An 18346-nucleotide genomic window follows, 5' to 3' on the forward strand; every position below is an offset into this window, starting at 1 on the left:
AAGATGGTGCTTTATGTACCTCAAGGACTTCAGAGGATATTTGGAATTTCATCTCACTGGGCTAGGCTCTGGATGAGCTACCAGCCTTGGCTCCCTGGAAGTCAAGAGTTTGAAGTTTCTGAAGTTCAGATAAATGGCCATACATGCACATGGTAAAGTTTTCTAAGAAATATGTATGTTATCCCTTAAGCTTTCATTGCCTTAGGAAGCACATCCCCACCCCACAGGTGCACTCACATACAGATTATACATTTTGTAGATCTATTTAAGATTCAGTTTGACAAGTTTACCAAACTGTACTGGTCCTTGAAGTACTATTTTGTCCTGTTGCACATCTGCGTAGGCTGCATTGGTAGTTGACTTTCAGAACTAAAAGCAAGGGAGTACGTGTGGTTGCTGTAATGCTTCCAACATAGGTGTCATTGCAAATCTCTACTTATCTACATGTTAACCGGACTTGTGGGTTTGGTAGTGCTATTGCGTAACCTCTATTCGTGCAGCTGAAAATCTCGCCTCTTCCTGCATAATCAAGTTCTGACCATTAAAATCAGAACCCAACAAAAAAGGTCAGCATTTAACAATCATCCATTATATAAAATGTCCACATGTTGTTTCCTATTCCCTCCACAGATAACTAGGATGGATTTTTAGGTACTTTTTGGCTGACAGTTAACACATGTTCATTGCATAGTTTGTCTGTATTAAAGTATTTTGAATCTCAGCTTGAATGCTTTTATGTGATTTCTTCTGTGTAAGGAAATGAGGGTCAGACTTTTCCATTGGTTTCTCAAGAATAAGTTGCTTGTTCTTTTACTGCTGATGTACATGACTATTTATACAGTGCTGAGGTTGGACCAAATTAGACTGTTCAGCTAATGATTAGTTCCTTAGATCCTTCCAGCAAGTGAGAAGTGCAATTCCTCAGCTATTTGGTAGGATAACATTATGGAATCATATATTTTTTTACCAGCCAGCAGATAAAATGACAGCTCTCCCTGTGCCTTGGAATGTCATTGTGGTGGCCTCTTTTACAAGTTTTGTCAGCTTAAGTAAAACAAATGCCCTACTCATTTGCCTTAGGTTACAAAATAACAACTAGGCATTTACTGTTGTTATAAGGAACCATAATTATTATCAATTGCTAAGTATGCAAACGTATTTTGTATACTCAATGGATTTAGACCTATTTTCATTCCGGTCTAATTAGAAAGCTACATGGTAATCTCAGCCTCAGGCTTTTCCTACCCATCCTTGACTGCTTAACTTATCCCTTCAAAATAAACAAAGAGCTGCCAAATCAACAGCAAAGCTTAAAAGGAGGCCCCATACACAGCGACACAGCATTAAGAGATGACTTTTTTTTTTTTTAGCAATTCCCTTTCATTTTGCTTTGCAAAATTGTCCACTAACTACTAGCTTCAGTGGGAAGATTTAATTTTGAAACTCAGTTTCAGTATTTCTACACCAAGTTAATATTTTCTTTCATACATGGTGGAAGAGGAAGAAAACAAATGTGAAGCAAAGATTAGTTAGTTGACTATAAGACAAAAAAGATAAATTCTGGGAGTATAAAGTACTGAAGCAGGTATCCGGGCGAGGTTATGATCTTTCTCATACGCTTTCCAAAGCATGTTAGGTAAACATGCTGGGGTTAGCCTAGGGATATCAGATGCTTTCTCTGGGAAAAAAATGGTATTAGATGATCTCATGAGGTCTCTTTCAGCCCTAGTTTTCAAGGATTACTTTCAATTTAGACAGGGTGCTGAGCTGTGCGAGTCACTGGACTTAATCCACTACTGCTAGAAATCAGGGTGCACCAAAAGGCAAGAGCAGACCCTCCATTTGAGAACTGTGGCACCGTAGGAGGAGGTGAGAGACATGGAGGTGAGAGGATGCTGGCCATACATCTCCAGGCTGGAGGGTGTGAGCAACACCAGTCAAAGTGGGTCACTCCCCTGGCCTCTGAGACTGGCAAGGTACTAGAAGGAGGGTTTGAAGGGAGCCTGCCCACTCTGCCCTAGGGAAGGCAAAGAACTCGCTGGAAGAAGAGGGATCCTAAGGTTTGGGTCTCTTACTCCCTGCTGGAACTTGGTGGGTGTCTCTGACATAATTGAATGTTTGCTGGAAGGCAGCTTGATGCCCAGCCTCCACATCCCATGTGAGCTGGGTTACTGATCTACCCTCTCACTTTCTGTGTTATCGCTGTCCCAGTTTAGGTGAGGAAGCAGGGTGGAATAAGTCCATCTAGTGAGACAGCGGGAGGACCACTCCAGGATAACATGTAACATAATGGCTAAGGTGGCCTCCTAGGAGTTTGAGAAACCATCATCCAGCCCCTGTTTCACATCAGGTGGAAAAAGGCTTGAGCTCTCACTTCTGGTGTCTCAGAAATAAGATTTAGCCATTGAGCCTCTTGATAAAAGAGAGGCATGGTCCTCTTAGTCTCCTCTTGAGCGTGATTTTGTGGTTTTGAGTGGATTTTGGGTGGTTGCTCTGAACAAGCCTGCTGTAGGACCAGTATTTAATGTGTATTATGCACGAAGCAGTTTGGAGCTGAATGAAAGAGATAACAAGGTTCAGCGTCTGCAGGCTGAGGTCTGGGTTCTCAGGGTGCAAACCACAGGCTTTGTGCAGAACACGGCAATTAGGCACCTAAACCACCCACACAAATCTCATCCCGTCAAACTGTGGTGTTTGTCTGTTTATGTTTATGATTATGCTTATATTTATATTTTAGAGGGAGATGCTAACAAACCTCTTTGCCAAATGAAAATACCTCACTCCACAAAAAACATTTCCATCAGGAAGAAGCGACCCCATATGACAGAGATGGTCACACCACCCGCTGTGCAACCAGGAGGTGTTTGATACCACAGCAATGATGCTTCCATGAGAATTCGGGTAGTTTAGAAGTTTCAAGCTCCAGCAAAGGGCAGATGAATGCATACATCCTCATGGTCGTTGTTGTGTGTGTGACAACCCATATATTTTGGTTGCAGGATGGGTATGCTTTTTGATCGTGGGAGAAGCCAGAGCTACTCATGTGCATTTGCAAGGTTAGGTAGCCTGACTCTGGCAAACAATCGGACTCTATTTCTCTGTATCGTGCTAATATTTCCACTCTGGGATATACATTGGCTTTAAGAACTCAGGAAGAGCCGTTTGTGCAAATTACCAAACAAATCAATGGTATGTGCATTCCAAGGGCTCATAACTCAGGCAGAAAAAAAAAAAAATCATCAAATTGCTCAAAGGAACTTGTTTAGGGTGGCAATTTCCTTGCCATATATCAGCTCTCTGTCTCCAGCTATTCAGGCTGTGAAAAATAAATCACTGTCTGGTTTTTTTTTCTTCTTTTTTTTTCCTGAACAATGGGGGAAGTGTAATCAGTTTGTTTGTGCTCACTCTTTTTTTTTTTTTTTAATTCTCCTTTTTCATAAAACCAAACAAAACCTGTGACTGTTTCTGTTGACAACTCTGCCCTAAGACCTAAACATGCAAAAACTTTAAAAGGGCTTAAAGTAGTATTTTAACCAGGAGAATCAAAATAGCTTAGCTGTTTTGCCTACCACTGGAATGTAACGCAAACTATGTACACAAACCAGGCCTCACATATTAAAAAACATCAATAAGAAGTAAGATCCATTCCCCACTGTAGAAGCTATGGCTTTCATCCTAAGTTGGAAGGATGCTGTGTCCAGACTCCTGTTAGATGGCCTCATCCCAGACAGTGGTGAGTCCATATAAAATCACAACCATTTGTGGGATATTTTTTGCCAAAGCTGAATATATTTCCCTTTGAAGTACTCATGGTGAGGAGCATGTTTTATTATGCATGGTGTTAACACCAGTTCAAAAATTTAACTTCTTTTTTCATATTACAATAAGAAATCGTGTCCATGAGAGTTCAAGATGAGCTTTTTAACTACAAGCTGCAACTTTTTTTTTTTTTCTCAAATGAAATAAAGGCATTGCTTGGGAGCAGGAGACCAAAAGGATGTTTCTAAGCTAAAAGGCAGGCAGAATAAGCTTGGCTTGTCACCAAGTTGCACTGAATTTGACAAATGAAATTTCATTAGAAGTGCAGGGGCGGTTGTGAAACTGCCAGTAAATAACTGTCTCCCCAGAGTCTCACACTTTTTCCAGAGTCTGTTTTCTCTTTGGACTCCATTCTGCCAGGGACAATATTTTAAAAGCAAAAACCAGAGCTAAGCGTCAGAGTTAGAAGTTAGTAGATAATAAAGGTCAAATGTATTTTTTCCAGGAGCTACTGGAATTTATGCCATTACTTTATCTTTTCTTCCTCCCTTGCACTTTCCCTCACAGTTTTTACCACTAATGGGTGCAAGCCAAGGCCATGAATCTAGACAAATTCCGGGATGGTTCCAGAGCTAAGTTGTGTAGCTGACCATTTTCTCTCCAATGACCTGAAGCAAAAACCAAGTCCCATGCCTGTCACCCTGTGCTCTGAAATGCTTGGAACTGCTTCAGACCTGGGTCTGAACTTGATGGCTGATGACCCTCTCTAGTCATCATCCTTCAGTAATTCAAAATATAAATAAAATGCACATCATCATTCATCCCACCAAACCACAGCTGTGCATGCAGCTACTTTTGTGCTCTCAGGGCATTACAAAACCATGAAGTATCTCTCCTCCTTGCTGTTACTGAGCAAAGAAAAAGGGTTCTTGGTCTTGTTTCTTGCTGCTTCTGTAAGGAAGGTTTGCTAGTCTTTCTGGCTTGGGGATGTGAGACATTGCCATTTCCAAACAGGAAGCTCTATCATGACAGTTTGTGTTCTCTGTAAGGATTATCTGTTGAATTTACTCTTCTGTACCACCCCTCACTGCTCCTCAGCTGAACTGTGGGCTGGGGTGGCCCTGACAGTGCAGCTCCTTTTGCTCTGAAGGCAAGGTGAGAAGCCTGGCGATGGTCCGAAGGGTGGCAAGGCAGCTTTCCTGCACGGATGCTGGCGCTTGTGATTGAGATTGGTTGGACGGAGCACCTGAGCTCTTTTCATAGGAGGGTTCCCCCTCAGTGACACAGTCTGTATCTCTTAAATGGCACTCTGAAGGACACCTGCTTCTGAAAACACGTACTAACTGCATCTGTCTGTCGTTAGGCACAATTTTGATCATGCATAGAGATGTTTTATAAGGAAGCTCTTTCCTTCCCTGCATGCAAGGAAAGAGCTGGCTTTTCTTGGCATCAGGTTAACCCAGGCGTATGAAACACCTGCTTCTGAAGTGCACAGCAGTATCTCCATTGGACAGGAGATGGAAAAGGAGGTGCCCTCAGACTCATTAGCTAGTGTTTATTTTTAAAAACTTGAGACCATGTGTTTTGGGCAAAGTTCATACCTGGTGCCATTAGAAGAGCAGAGCTGGGATTTCAGCTCCCTAATTTGATTGATAGTTTATTTTGCTGGGAAACAAGTCCTGCGTATCACATGCTTCAGTCAATAAAATCAGCAGAACTTTACTACCTTCCCTCATCAGGCCATGTCACTGATGTAAATGGAAGTCATTATGCCAATAGTTTATGGGAAGAGGATTTAGGGTATGGAGAGAATAGAGCCCCAGTTTTTGTTCTTCCAAGTGTTCGAAAGCCAGAAATGCTTGCAGAAGCAATATGAAGAGCATATTTCCAGTGTAGAGGAAGGTGGAGGACTCAGTTTCTTGGTACAGCTTCTGCTTTCCAGCACCTTAATTGGAACTTCCAAAATTCACTGATAACCCAGATGTCTTGCCACAGCTTTTAGTAGAAAGTAATCCTAGATGACCTTCCACAAATCCCTTTTAATTAGCCTCTTTCCCAGAGTGTGCCATGCCAGCAGATGATTAATACATTAATCTTACTGTATTCGCAGCTGACTCTTTATTCTTTCTCTACAGAAAATAGAGTGGAGTTTTATTTTGAGGCCCCATGAAGTTTTAGCTTGCAGTCATCTACTGTACAATCTATTCTTACTGTTAGAGGGTCTAGTCATATTTTGGTGAGGACAAGGGGAGGGGATGATCTAAAATAAAATCTTGCAGATGATATCGCACAAACCACCACACACAATTGCACACAACAACATACAGAATGCTGCCAGCAGTCCTGCTGCTCGAGAACAAAACCTCATGAAATCTGAATTTGCAAGTTGGTTGTAATGCTATTGAACAAGCTAACAAATGCCATACCCTTGGACAAGCTCACACAGGAGGCAGTGCTAATGCGTTTGTTAATGGTACCAAATTGTGCAGATGGTGACATCAGATATACCTTTAAGTCTTGAGAAATAAGTATTTGTTTATGGTGCTTATTATTGAGAAATAATAAAATTTCAGTTATGGCACTTGATATTCTTCTTTATACTACAGAGAAAATAGCCATGTAGAAGTAAAATCTGGGGGATTTAGTTGGGCTAACTAGATTTGCTGGAAAACATGTCCTGCATATAACCTGCTGCAAATTTGATCTGAATTTGGGTCATCAATCAGATGTTAGACTGAAATGCAATGTAACATTAGGGAGGGTCAGCACTGAGTTTTGTATTTAAAACATTACAATCTATGTCAGACATTAACTACATCAGCTGCTATATACGGCACTATGGAAAGTATTTTGCAACTGGACTCGGTAACTCCCTGGAAACATTTTCCTTGAAACTTTCTGCTGGGGGGAAAAAAGGTAAAGAAAGAGATAAGTAGGCTTTTGCTGTCTCTGGGCTTTCTGAAGGCATGACTTTGTGGATGGTCATGGAGAGCAAGGATGGCCAGGTTCAGGCTAGCAATTGGTCATGTGGACCATGGGGAATCTGGAAGGAGGATCAATTAATCTGCTTCCGTTGAGTTTATCTCTCCCAGTGGCAATCTGGGTACCAGCAGGTGTGTGATGGCTTTATGGTAGGCGTGGGTTAGAAGCCACTGGAAGGGCTATAAATATTCAGACTTGAGGCATGAACTGACACGTAACCAGTGGAGGTTAGGGACAAACTTCTCCCTTGGAGGAACCACTGGGTTATTTGTGTCTTATCAAGGCAGCTGGTTTTACATCAAAACCAGTGCCTGGAATAGACAGAGGGTTAGTTGTATCAAATACGGTGATTCCTCTGTCCTCCAGCTGTCAGGCTGGGTAGGGAAGCTCTGTCAGATGGTGAAAGCACACTGTAAAAGAGACCTGCCAGTAACTTCTTACAGTAGCTGTAGGTATCCTGTATAGTTAAAAGCTGAGATTCAGGTCCTGCAAGACCCCACCAGTGCTGTCATTTGTTTGCAAAGTCCTCAAAACGGAGCATATGCCATACCTTGCAGAACAGGCACCTGTCGTTTGAGTAGCAGAGGGGAAAAGCCAGAGAATGGGGAAATCTGGTGGTACAGAAATTTGAGACAGGCTCCAGAGAAGATTTTCAACAGTGGTATTTTGCACTGTTTCCCACTACATGCTGGGAGCCAGTAAAGATTTCTAAAGATGCTTGCTTGATAGAACACCCACTGCTTGTTGTAATTAGCTTGGTCTCATTCTTAATAGGCACCAGATGAAAATTTTGAGTGGCATCTTGCATACATTTCAGTGTTAATGCAGAAAGATGGGTCTGACAGAGTTCAAGTTCTCATCCTGGTTAGTGGAGGTGTAGTTCTGTGGGGTCTGGTCTGGCACAGCACAGCAGCGAGAGGCAAGACCCAGCCACATTAAGTTTTGTGGGTTGGGGCTATCTTTTCCATTTCACTTGAAAGACTTAAAACATATAAAGGCCATTTATGTTCCCTTTTGCTCATCTCTGTTCAAGGCTGCTGAGGTCTTCTGCTGAAAGCAAGTAAGGGTTGCCTGTGGTGAATAGCTTTCCTATTAAGAGGTAGCTAAAGCATACCAGTAATCCTTGGCTGATAGCAGACAAACCAACCTCCTCTCATGTTCCCTCACACAGAGCCTTTAAGCCTTGCTAGACATGCCTGAAGATGAAAAAGCCAACAATGAGCTGTGATAATAGCTTGTAAACACAGAGCATGGCCACACCTTGCAGTGTCTGCAGCCTAAGGGAACAGATCTGCCAACCTATATCTGCCCTTAAATGCCAGGAAACAAATCATTGGTAATAAACCACAATGGCTGTTTTCCATCTGCAATCAATTTCTGTTTAACTAATGATGTTAAGTAGAAAATAGCCACAGACATCTCTTATTAGGTTCTTGAATAAACAATGGCTGTAGCTCAAATGGTTCATTAAGAGGGAGGGAAGCAGTTCCTTTTCCAGGTGTCCGTAGCTGCTAAGGTTTGCATAGCTGAGGGCAGGCAGGAATGGCCCCTGTTACTGCCATCATCCTTTGCCTGTGTGATGGAGGGACCCGTGCCTCTGTTTGCTGCGTGGCCTGGACAAGTACGGTGTGGTCATAACACTAAGGCAAGTTCCATACCGTAGTGAAAAGAGTAAGTCTTTCTTTTAATCGGAAAGGGCTTTGGGCTCAACTGTGAAAAAAGTCACTCAGAGTCTGGGAGAAGTTCTGGGTGCCTGGAGGACAATTATGAACCTGGGTTTGTCTGTATGCTATTAAGCAGAGGTCTTGAGACAAGCCACCTCATGTGTTTCCTGTCTCTCCTTGAGCAGGCCTGGGGTGCAGCTGCTGGTGGCATTGCAGTCCCCTTAAGCTGCATGTAGTTAAGATGTATTTTCAGACTCAGTAGCAGAGAGAGGTTCAAGATGCAATGTCGGGGTTGGGGTCAAGTGCAAAAGCTGTCAAAAGCTGAAAGTGATGATATGACTTTGATTTGACTTGCCAAAAGCCATACACAGAAAACACCTCTCAGCTTTTCTAGTTTAAGGTTATTCACTCTTTGAATTAGTTTTTTGTGCCGTCTGTAAATTACAAGTCCAGCTCTCTTAAAGTGGAAATTCTTTGCTATGTTATGCACACAGGGCTTGGCTGTTCTCTTACAACAAAATGCCATGCCAAATAAATAATTATGAGCATAAGGAAACGTCATGAATGAGAGAAGGGAGAAAACAGAATAAAATGAAATAAGGGTCCTTAAAAATACTGCAGGAAATGAGTAGACATTATGAGCGAAGACAGTATAATTTGTAGGCAGACTGGTGATTCTATGGTCTTTAATGGCATTTTAATCTTGCTGGTGAATCTATGTTCTTTAATGGCATTCTAATCTCGCTGCTAAGAAATGCATGTATTCATGGGACTTAAGTAGATGCTGGATCCTTTTGCTTTAGGATTAAAGCAAATACAGCTCTAAGGTATTTTCACAGAGCCCCTTCACTTCCAGCCTGCTCTTTGTTAGTCAAAAAAAAAAAAAAATAAAACAACCCAAAACCCCCAACTAAGACATCACAACAGAAGAATTCCTAGAGGAAAATATTTATGTTCATTTGGAGCAACCCAAAGCCTTTCATTTGTTTTTGTTTTGAAAGGCAAATGTTTACCCTGAGTGTGAGCCTAGCCTGCAGGTGTTGTGGTACCGGGGAACCTGCTCGGGCAGCTCTCAGGGTGGGCTGCCTCGCCGGGTGGCTTAGCTTCAGTCTTTGCTGGGTGTGTTATAGAGCTGTCTGTCTTAAGAAAATCTGACTATTTCTGGCTCGGATTAGGTTAGAGAAACTGTGCGGAGAAGGGGGTTTGATTCCTTCTAGTTTTCCGTTTGTGCTATTCAGCACTAATGGCTTCAGCCAGCTCAACTTTGAGAAAAGCAAAAGGGATTTCTCCCTGCCTTCCCCCCAGCATCTGATGCTTCTGACCGTGAAAATGTTGGTTCTGAGCATTAGATGTTAGCACTGATCTATTCCAGCCCTTTTGTGTGTATCTGTATTTAGTTTGCTATTCTGGATCCCCCCTTCTCCAACAGAATACTGATGGTGATCATGCAATAGGGGTTTATGTAAAATGGCCATCCAAAAAATGCTATATCTTGCTCCAATTTACTTTGGCTGCTTCTCATGTGAGTTCTTGTGATCCACATACACGCTGTGGTAACCCTACAGAACAATGAAACATAACAGCTAGAGGCTGTCTTTAATTGGGCAAGGTAATATTGAAAAATTGTGTGATGAGTCACTGAAGCTGGAACAGCCCAGCCTTTAAATACTGCGTTACTCAACAGCCGGTGAATGTGTCCCTGGGCTCTCTCTTCTGCAGTCATCCTTGTAACTCAGTGATACTTTCTCCATTTGATCAAGGTTGTATTAATCCATAATCCAAACTTCAGCTCAGTCTCTCTAGCTCTGGTTCTTGCTGCTTTCCAGTAGGCTGGAGCTTGAGATGTGCCTCGCTTGCGCTTTGTCATGCTTGGAAAGGAAAGAGGACTAAGCTGGCTTTAAACTTTTACCTGGCTGTAGTCTAGGAGTTACTGACTTGAACACAGGCATGAAAAAGAGTGGGCATAGACTTTTTTTTGTGCGCTTCTTTTGTCTGTCAGCATCTCCTGAGGACTACTGTATTGCAGGGGATGGACTTCCCACTTGGGAGATGTCTCTGAGGTCTTACTGCTGCATTGAAGAACAGCAAATGCAGGAGCCGCTCCCAAGGGCAGGCTTCCTGGAGGGATTCCTTTAGATAAACCACGGCCAATGTGTGTTGATGAACTACTTGTGCAGCAGACTGGAAACAAATGGAAAGCATACCAAAACTGCCTATCCACATCACAGGTTTGTATGTTTTCTGACTCTGCTTCTAATCCGGTTTGAAGGACTGTCTTTTTTACCCCTCCCCTTTTCTTTTCTCCTTAAAAAAATATAAAAATCCAAGTACTTGGTATTTTTCTTCAAGATCCATTATGAGGTATTCTGTTTTTCTTGCTGCTTTACTCGCTGGACACTAAACCCAAATTTCCCCATGGTAATTTTTAAATAACGTAAAGCTCTGCACACAACATTTTTGTAATTGGGTGTATTTCAGGCAGTTGCTACTTCAGGCCTTCATTTTCCTGTATTTCAACGGAGAGGAGAATAAGCTATCTATGTCAACTGGAGGTAGAGGTTATAGATGGAAAACTATGGCCCCCTTGAATTAAAGTATTATTCATGGAGTGAGATGTAATCCCCAGGATCCAGGCTGGGAGAACTGCTGCTCAGCTGAGGCTACTTTTAAAACTTGTAAGGCAACTTGCTTTCCTTGTAAACTAAGGAATTGGGTATAAATAAGTTTTACTGCACCTTTAAAGTACAAAACAAAACAGATGGTTGAAAGGTTCTGTGCTCTCTTGTCAGTTCTCACCCTCTTTATGTGAACTTCTTCCAGCCCTCCCAGTCTTTCTTTGTGGGTTTTAATACAGTTATTAATCCCAGTTTCCCTCCCCTCCTTGGCAAGGGGCCTCTCCCCTTGCCACTTTGGTTAGGTGATACTACTGAAACCTGATTCAGGACCTGCTAATGACGCCAACCCTGTGATTAGCTATTGTTTGGAAGCCCTAACAATTAGGTGAGGTGTATATGTTCATCTGGAAGCCGATGCTCTTGTCCAGCAAAGCATCCTCACCTCCTGAGCAAGTGTCATGGAGCAGCTCTGTTTACTGTAGTGCAAAGCATCCGGGGATGTGCAGCCAAAATCCCTGATGAACGCATTGGGAGAGGACATCCTCAGGAAGGGCTTGTTGTGCTGCAGCTGCCTGCACAATCCAGGTGGGTTGGCTTTGTTGCCTGAACTGCAGAAGCAGATAAAGCACTGAGGGCCGAGTAAAAAATACATAGCTTTCTTAAACAAAAAATAATCGAATGCTGGGGTTCTTGTAAAATCTGGGAGCTGGCATGGCACGGTAGAAACCAGCACGTATTCTTAGTCTTTGTGTTCCAGAAAATGTATCGTGAGCTGGCAGTGCTGGACAGTGGAAGGCTTGTAAGGATGAAATATTAATGCTGTGTGCTTTAACGTGCTGCATGTCAAGAGGGAGGTACTTGATTCAAATGTAACTTGCTTGGGGGGCCATCTGAGCCTGCAGACTTGTTCCAGCTTGTTATGAACTGCTGTGCCTTGTTCTGCCATCTACCTCCTAATGAGTAGTTAAGAGGACAATTTAATTTGGTTACGCAGCTCTCCTGAATCCAGGCGTAGCTGTGCCAGACGGGCTGGGTTGTGCACAGAGGGCAAACCATTGCCCTTGCCCCGTTACCATGCAAGCGCTAAGATGCATGGGCAGAGCTTGGTCTGCTGCTGTTTGGAAGGTGCTGGTGTTGGGTACAAATTATATTTCTTAGGGCAGGGAGGCTGAAATTTATCCTGCCTAGCTGAGATTCTGAGAGTTGGGTATTTCCAGGGCTTATTCAGTCTAATACCAGTTTCTGTTGACTGTGGAGAGAACAACTTGGTTTAGTCAACTTTATTAGGTGAGGTGGATTCTAATGCACTACACCCTTGAGTGCAGGGCTGGCTGGAGAAATAAAACTGATGCTAGCAAGATGGTCAAAGATTAGCCCTTCCTTCTGTAAATCCTGACTATGGGGTTGGGTGGTGTAGTGAGATGGGATGCCTGCACAGACAGATGCGGAGACAAATGTGATTGCCCTTTTTCCATTGACTAACGGAGGATGGAGTGATCCTGCTCCTTTCCTTGCTGGGCTACGAGACATGTACTTCACCTCTGCTGGGCGGTGCTGAAAAGCAAGACTTCCCTTCTTTCTTCTAGCTGGGCACACTGAGCCCAAGTGGAGGGTCGTGCTTTTGGTCAGATCCTGAGATATGAGGGAAAAGCTCTCTCTGAGTCCTGCTGTCTCTTCCCAGGTACGTTCTGGATGCAAGCAAGCCTAGGTATTTTATTTGACCTCAATTTATACTTTCCTAGAGAGAAATGAGGAGGGTCTGCAACTGAGTCCTGACTGGAAGAAAGCAAAGCCTGCCACAAGCATCTATCTGCCTGCCTTAGTAACAGGAGAGAAAGGAAGGCTTCTGCTTAGTGGAAGAAAGAAAGTGAGTGCAGCTAAAACCTTGCTAAACGTGGGGAGTCCTTGCTACCTTTCGGCTCCTGCTTACTCCCTGTGATTTGGCAACACTCCATTCTGCCCGCACAATTTCTTCAGTGTGACTGGGCTTTGCAAAAACCTCCTTAATCCAACACAGAAAGGTTTTATGCAATTGCATCCAGCACAGTCCTATTTCACTTGATTTAAATGAGAAAGTTAAATCTCAGTCTAGACGGAGTGCTCTGTAGCTCCTGTGAATCTTGCACCCGGCGAGATGTATCATCTATGAGTATGTTTCTCATTTTCCAGACGAGCCCAGGGGATCTGCACCCCCCTCCATAAAATTCCTGTCTGTGCTAAATTGCCTTTTAGTCCTGATTTATACCTCAATAAAACACATCATGCAAAAGAGAACATGTTTAATTGTGTAACTGACAGGACTTATGCAGGGCACATTTTTGGTGGTTATTTATGCACTTATCTCCTTTAAAAAGGGGCATAATGACATTCATTTACAGTGGGAACAGTAAAAGGTGAGGAAAATAAATGGGGTGAAGGACAAAGAGTAAACTTTAAACTAATATGGCTTCTGGAAAAGGACCTCTGTTAAAAGAATCACTGAAAAATATGAAGAGAGGCAGGTTGGATTTGGGAACTTAAGGGGTTCCAAGAAAAACTTTTGAGATTCCCCCCCTCTATCAAACAAAGCCAAAAAACAACCTTATGTTGGGGCTGTTTGATGTTGAAAGCTGGAAAATATTTCTTTCCTCAAAGCAGGAACAAATGAAGAAATCTTTTATGTTGCTCATGAAATCATTGATTCTGAGTTCTTGTTTGATTTCTTTCACCCAGATCCCTTTCAAAATTGCACTGTGGTTTTCTTTTAAAATATTTTTTTCTCAAGGGTGAATAAGGTGCTAGAGAGTCAAGAGACAGGTATGCAAGCCTGTCTTCAGGTTTCTGCTGCACAGTTTCTACTGGCAACCTTGTCCTACTGATGACAGGCACCCTGGCAGCACCTTAAACAAGTGTTGAAGCGGCACATGCAAGATAAGATGACTCCAGGATAATTCGAAATGGGTTCATTACTGGGAGGCCAGCATGATTTACTTTAATTACATCATAAATGTGCTTCCTTATCTTTTCTATCGCCTGTGTAAGGATGTAGCTTCCAAGCCTGTTCTTCAGAGGTGAAAGCTAAAGAACAAAATTAAGCTTGTTGTTCAGCTCCAATTTGGTCTCATTACTGATAAAACGTTTATGATGGCATGGAGTTAGTGCTGACAAGTGCTTTGTTCTGCACAACATGACTCTTGCCTCAAGGGCCATCCAGACTTCAAACACTGGAGAGTAGGTGTGTGGTAATGCACAGACATGCCTGTATATTTGCATATTGGGCTGATAGGGAGAAGAAATACTCTGTAAATATGTAGGTCAGCAGCATTCTTATCTCCTGGTCTTTCGCTGTCTTAGCCCTAGGCCTGCTTGCCTTACCTGTGGTGGTGTCCTCTGTGTGGGAACTGGATTGCTGTAGTGCCGTGGACCAGCAGACAGGGAGCATGAAGTCAGGAACTTGTGAAGGTTTCAGAGTGGTGGGATACAAGGCCTCCTAAAATGTCTTAGACTGCCCATAGGAGATGCTGAATGCTTCCTGTTGACATCTAGAAATTTCCCTTAAATACGAGAACTGATGACCACAATCTTCAAAAGTTCTCCTCTAATGGAGAGGTGGATGACGTTGCTCATGTCTTTGTACTTAGATGCTGTACCCCAATGGGCTGCACCAATCCCCTGAGATACCATTTACTAAAGGCTCCCCCTCCTTCACCGGAGACAATCCTCCTGGCACTATGTTCAGTAAAGATGTATTTACTACCAAGACCTGCAGTGTTGCCCCTACTCAGGATACCAGCTCTTGCTACTTTTGGTCTAAGACCGGTTGCGACCCAGCCTAACAAGGAGTGCTCTGCCTGACTTCTGAACACTGTGGGTGTTCAGTCAGCCTCCAAGAAAGAGTTTTTGCTTGCTGAACTCAAAAGAAAGGCAGCTATGCTTCTATTAAAACAGCTTTTGACTTTGCAGAAAGTGAAACTTACCATTATCCAGTGTTTTTGGCTTCCACCTATAGTACGTTAATCGAAGGAACACAGGAGCTTTGTGCATCAGCGATGGTTATCTCCATAGGAAATCCAGCGTTGTGGTTACACTGGCTGGTTTTTTGCTTTTCCCAGTTGTAGGACTTCTCCGCACTTGCAGGATTCCCTTGTTCCAAATATTTCTTCATGGATCCAAATGCTTTTTTTTTTTCCCTCCTCTGAAAGAAAAGGTCAATGAAACAGAGATGAACAAAGGAGGAAAATGTCTTTCCGTTTACTTACTGTCCTGCCAATTCAAACAGTTCTGCATTGCGCAGGGTTTCCCTGCACGCCTCTCCTGATGATGTACAAGATTGACCTCAGGGAAAAACTCTGATCCTCTCTAAAATACAACTATAAGTAGATTTGCCACTGTCAGTGATATGTGTTTTTAATCAGCAGCATGACCTTTATTTATATCCCTGTTAAGGGCTAAGGAATTTTGGCAGGTATCATAAACCAATGCATGCTGCATGGCCTTTACTTTACTGCTCCCAATGCATTTATCAGGAAGGCTGATATCCAGAGCTGTTCAATAGCTCTGGAATGCTTATTCCCACAGTTCCTTCATCTGCAGATCTGCAGCCTAACCTTGCAGCTCTGTGCTGGAAAACCAAAAGGTCAAACAGACCTCATCCAGGGTAAAATCAGCTACTTCGTGGGCTTCACTGGACAAGCTTTAAGAGAAAATGCAGCCAATAAACCAAAGCACAAGCAATCCACAATTATGGATTGAAAATATAACACTTTATGAGTTTGAATAGCTTACCCTTTTTAAAAATATTTTTGTTGCTCTTCATACTGAGACAATGCCTAAAGCCAAGCCACCATATGGATTATGCAAACATAAACCATAGGGTTGTTCTCTACACTAGAGATCATTAATCTAGTTTTAAAATGACCAGTCGTGCTTTCAGAGGTCACTTTGGTTTGTTCTTTAAACCTGCTTGTTGTCTTGAGTATCCTAAAACATAACATTGCTGAGGCCCTGCCCTTATGCTGATAAGGGACACACAAACTGCTGTTGTGCTTGGAATTTGCCTCCTGAGCCTTCAGGTGTGGAGGTGGCTGCTTGCTGGTAACCAGCTCCTCTGGGTGCTGTTTCTGAGACCCATCATGTTTCAAAGAAAGACCTGAACTGCACGAAAAGGAAAAGAGGGGGACGACGACACCCCAAACCCTATGGGAGTTGTCAGGAAATAGCTGAGCACGCTTCTGAGAAAACTGTGAGTTAAAGGAACATGAGAAGAGCTTATGCCATGTGTGGAGGGTGTGAAGTTTTAGACAGGCTGAGGGTACGGCTGCGGTAAGCCATAACGTAATCCTTCTAGCATGCGACAAGCAGGATGAGCTAGAAGTTGAGTAGATTTACTTGGCTTTGGGATCTTTTCTGTTTGCCAGGAGAGTCAGTCTGAAGGAAACCTTGGAAACACTGCGCACTTAGGTTTTTTGAAGAGCTCAGTAACTTTTGCTATTTGTACTTCCAAATCCAGGAAAACGGTTGTCACAAATGACTCTGTTCCTTTTGACTTATTTTGACTGAGGTTATGTCAGTGACTCCTGAACTTCAGAATCCTTTCGCTGTCCTTTTAGTAGCATGCAGAGAACCCAGGAGGTATGGCTTCTCCCACACCAAATTCTTCTAGACAACATTAATGCCTTGTCCAAAAATTACAGAGGACACAACTGCACAAAGCAAGGCAGAAATGACTGCTGCCTTATAAATACACTCACTTCGTGGCACTAATGCTTCCCCCGGCTCCCAACCAAAACAGATTTATAACAAAGGCTCTGGGTGAGCTGGAGGGTCCTTCACTGACAGCGAGACTGCTGGTAAAAGCTGCACAGCAGCCTCCTTTCTCTGCTCCCAACAAATGAGGAAAACCGATGTCCTGGCAAGGACTTTTTGTGTCTGTCTGTGCCTTAAGCACAGAAGCAGCACTTCCCAGGGAAGAAAAAGGCATTATTTTTCTGTTGTGCAAATAGCAGCCAGCTGCTGGTTGTGGGTTGTTTTTTGTTGTTGTTGTTGTTTATTCTCCCTGCCCCCTGCCTTCTAAAATGTCTTCAACATCTTGAACCCAGTTTCTCACCTCTCATCCAACCGGCCGAGGATTTAAACAACAGGATCAAAAACGTCTCTGTGTCACATACAACAAGTGCCCTGAGGGGTGGAGGGGCCAGAGGCACCTTGCTGCAGCAAGCCCAGGGTATGAGCTCAGTGCTCAGGGATGTGATCAGTTTGGCCAGGTGGGAGACAACTTCAGGGGGGCTTTTCCTGAAAGCAGTGTGTGCTGCCTGGCTGCAGGGCTGCCACTCTTGGCCTTTCTTAGGTCACCTCTCTGGTCGCTGTTTCATAGAAGCTTTAGCAACCGTTTTACTCTCCTCTCCAGCCCCTGTGGTGTGAGCCGTGCACTGCTTGTGGTCTTTCCTCTGAGAGTGGAGAGCAGGAAAGTTGTTTCCCTCTCCGTCTTCCCACCAGCCAAACTTTTCCTCTGCAAGGTGTGACCTGGAGGAAGGGCAGTTCGTGCCTGCCTTGTCTCCCATCAGGGGAGTGACGGGGTCCAACAGCTCGTGCAGGGTTTCATGTTCCTGCTGAACATGCGTGTCTCCTGTGATCTGGAAATGTGCTGATGCTTCTGGGGTTGGTCTAGGTGTGAGGAATCTTACAGGCATAGCTGTAGGGTGCAGTTAAGCCATTGCAGTAATGCCAACGTCAATTCCATTGCAGTTATGCCAATGTCAATTCCTTTGCTTGTGGATTAAGAGTGTAGTTCAGGCTGTTTGAGCTGTTTCTGAAGTGATAACTCTTGAGTATGGGAGGGCAGGCAAAGTATTTGATCCAAGCAATGCCGTTTTGGAGTTACATTACTGACCTGCTGGTGGGTACTCAGCCCAGGAAGGAACATATAGCTGGGGGGAATCACCAGCTGAAGGATCCGTGCAACAGAGTAAAGCAGGGCAGCCTTTTGCTAAGGGCATCAAGTGAGAGTCTGAAGTCTGTTGGCGTGTTATTTCATCTGTTGGTATGTTTGGTTTTTTTCCATTGCCCAAGAATGAGGCATGAAACCTGCCTGTGAAGCGCCTGCAACATTCATCCCCCATGCTTGCTTAAGAGGCTCTTGAAGGGAGTTGCATTAGTTGCTTTCAAGTTAGGCAGCAGTAACCTCATGCTAAATCCCATGAAGGAAAGGCTGAAAAGCTTTCGGCCAGGACTTAACTTCATAGCTTAGGCAACCAAATAGCAGTCCAGAAGTAAAACAGCGTTTCTCAAACGAGCAATTTGGGATTATTGCCCTTACATTTCAATTAATGCGTTCATTCCTGTAGTGCC

At 43.5% G+C, this 18346-nt stretch overlaps 1 protein-coding gene across 2 annotated transcripts in view; it reads right to left on the reverse strand.

The window, feature by feature from the left end:
- NEDD9 (neural precursor cell expressed, developmentally down-regulated 9) overlaps window positions 1–18346 on the reverse strand; it is a 107120-nt gene that overhangs the window by 59683 nt on the left and 29091 nt on the right. The window contains exon 2 of one of the 2 annotated variants that reach the window (XM_055703878.1): window positions 14977–15194. In XM_055703878.1, the coding sequence (XP_055559853.1) occupies window positions 14977–14979 (3 nt within the window). In that variant the 5' untranslated portion in view covers window positions 14980–15194. The remainder of the gene's footprint in view (window positions 1–14976; window positions 15195–18346) is intronic. The other variant, XM_014276505.3, reaches the window with a different exon arrangement.

The sequence above is a fragment of the Falco cherrug genome, chromosome 3 (assembly GCF_023634085.1).
Source record: "Falco cherrug isolate bFalChe1 chromosome 3, bFalChe1.pri, whole genome shotgun sequence".
NCBI lineage: Eukaryota > Metazoa > Chordata > Aves > Falconiformes > Falconidae > Falco > Falco cherrug.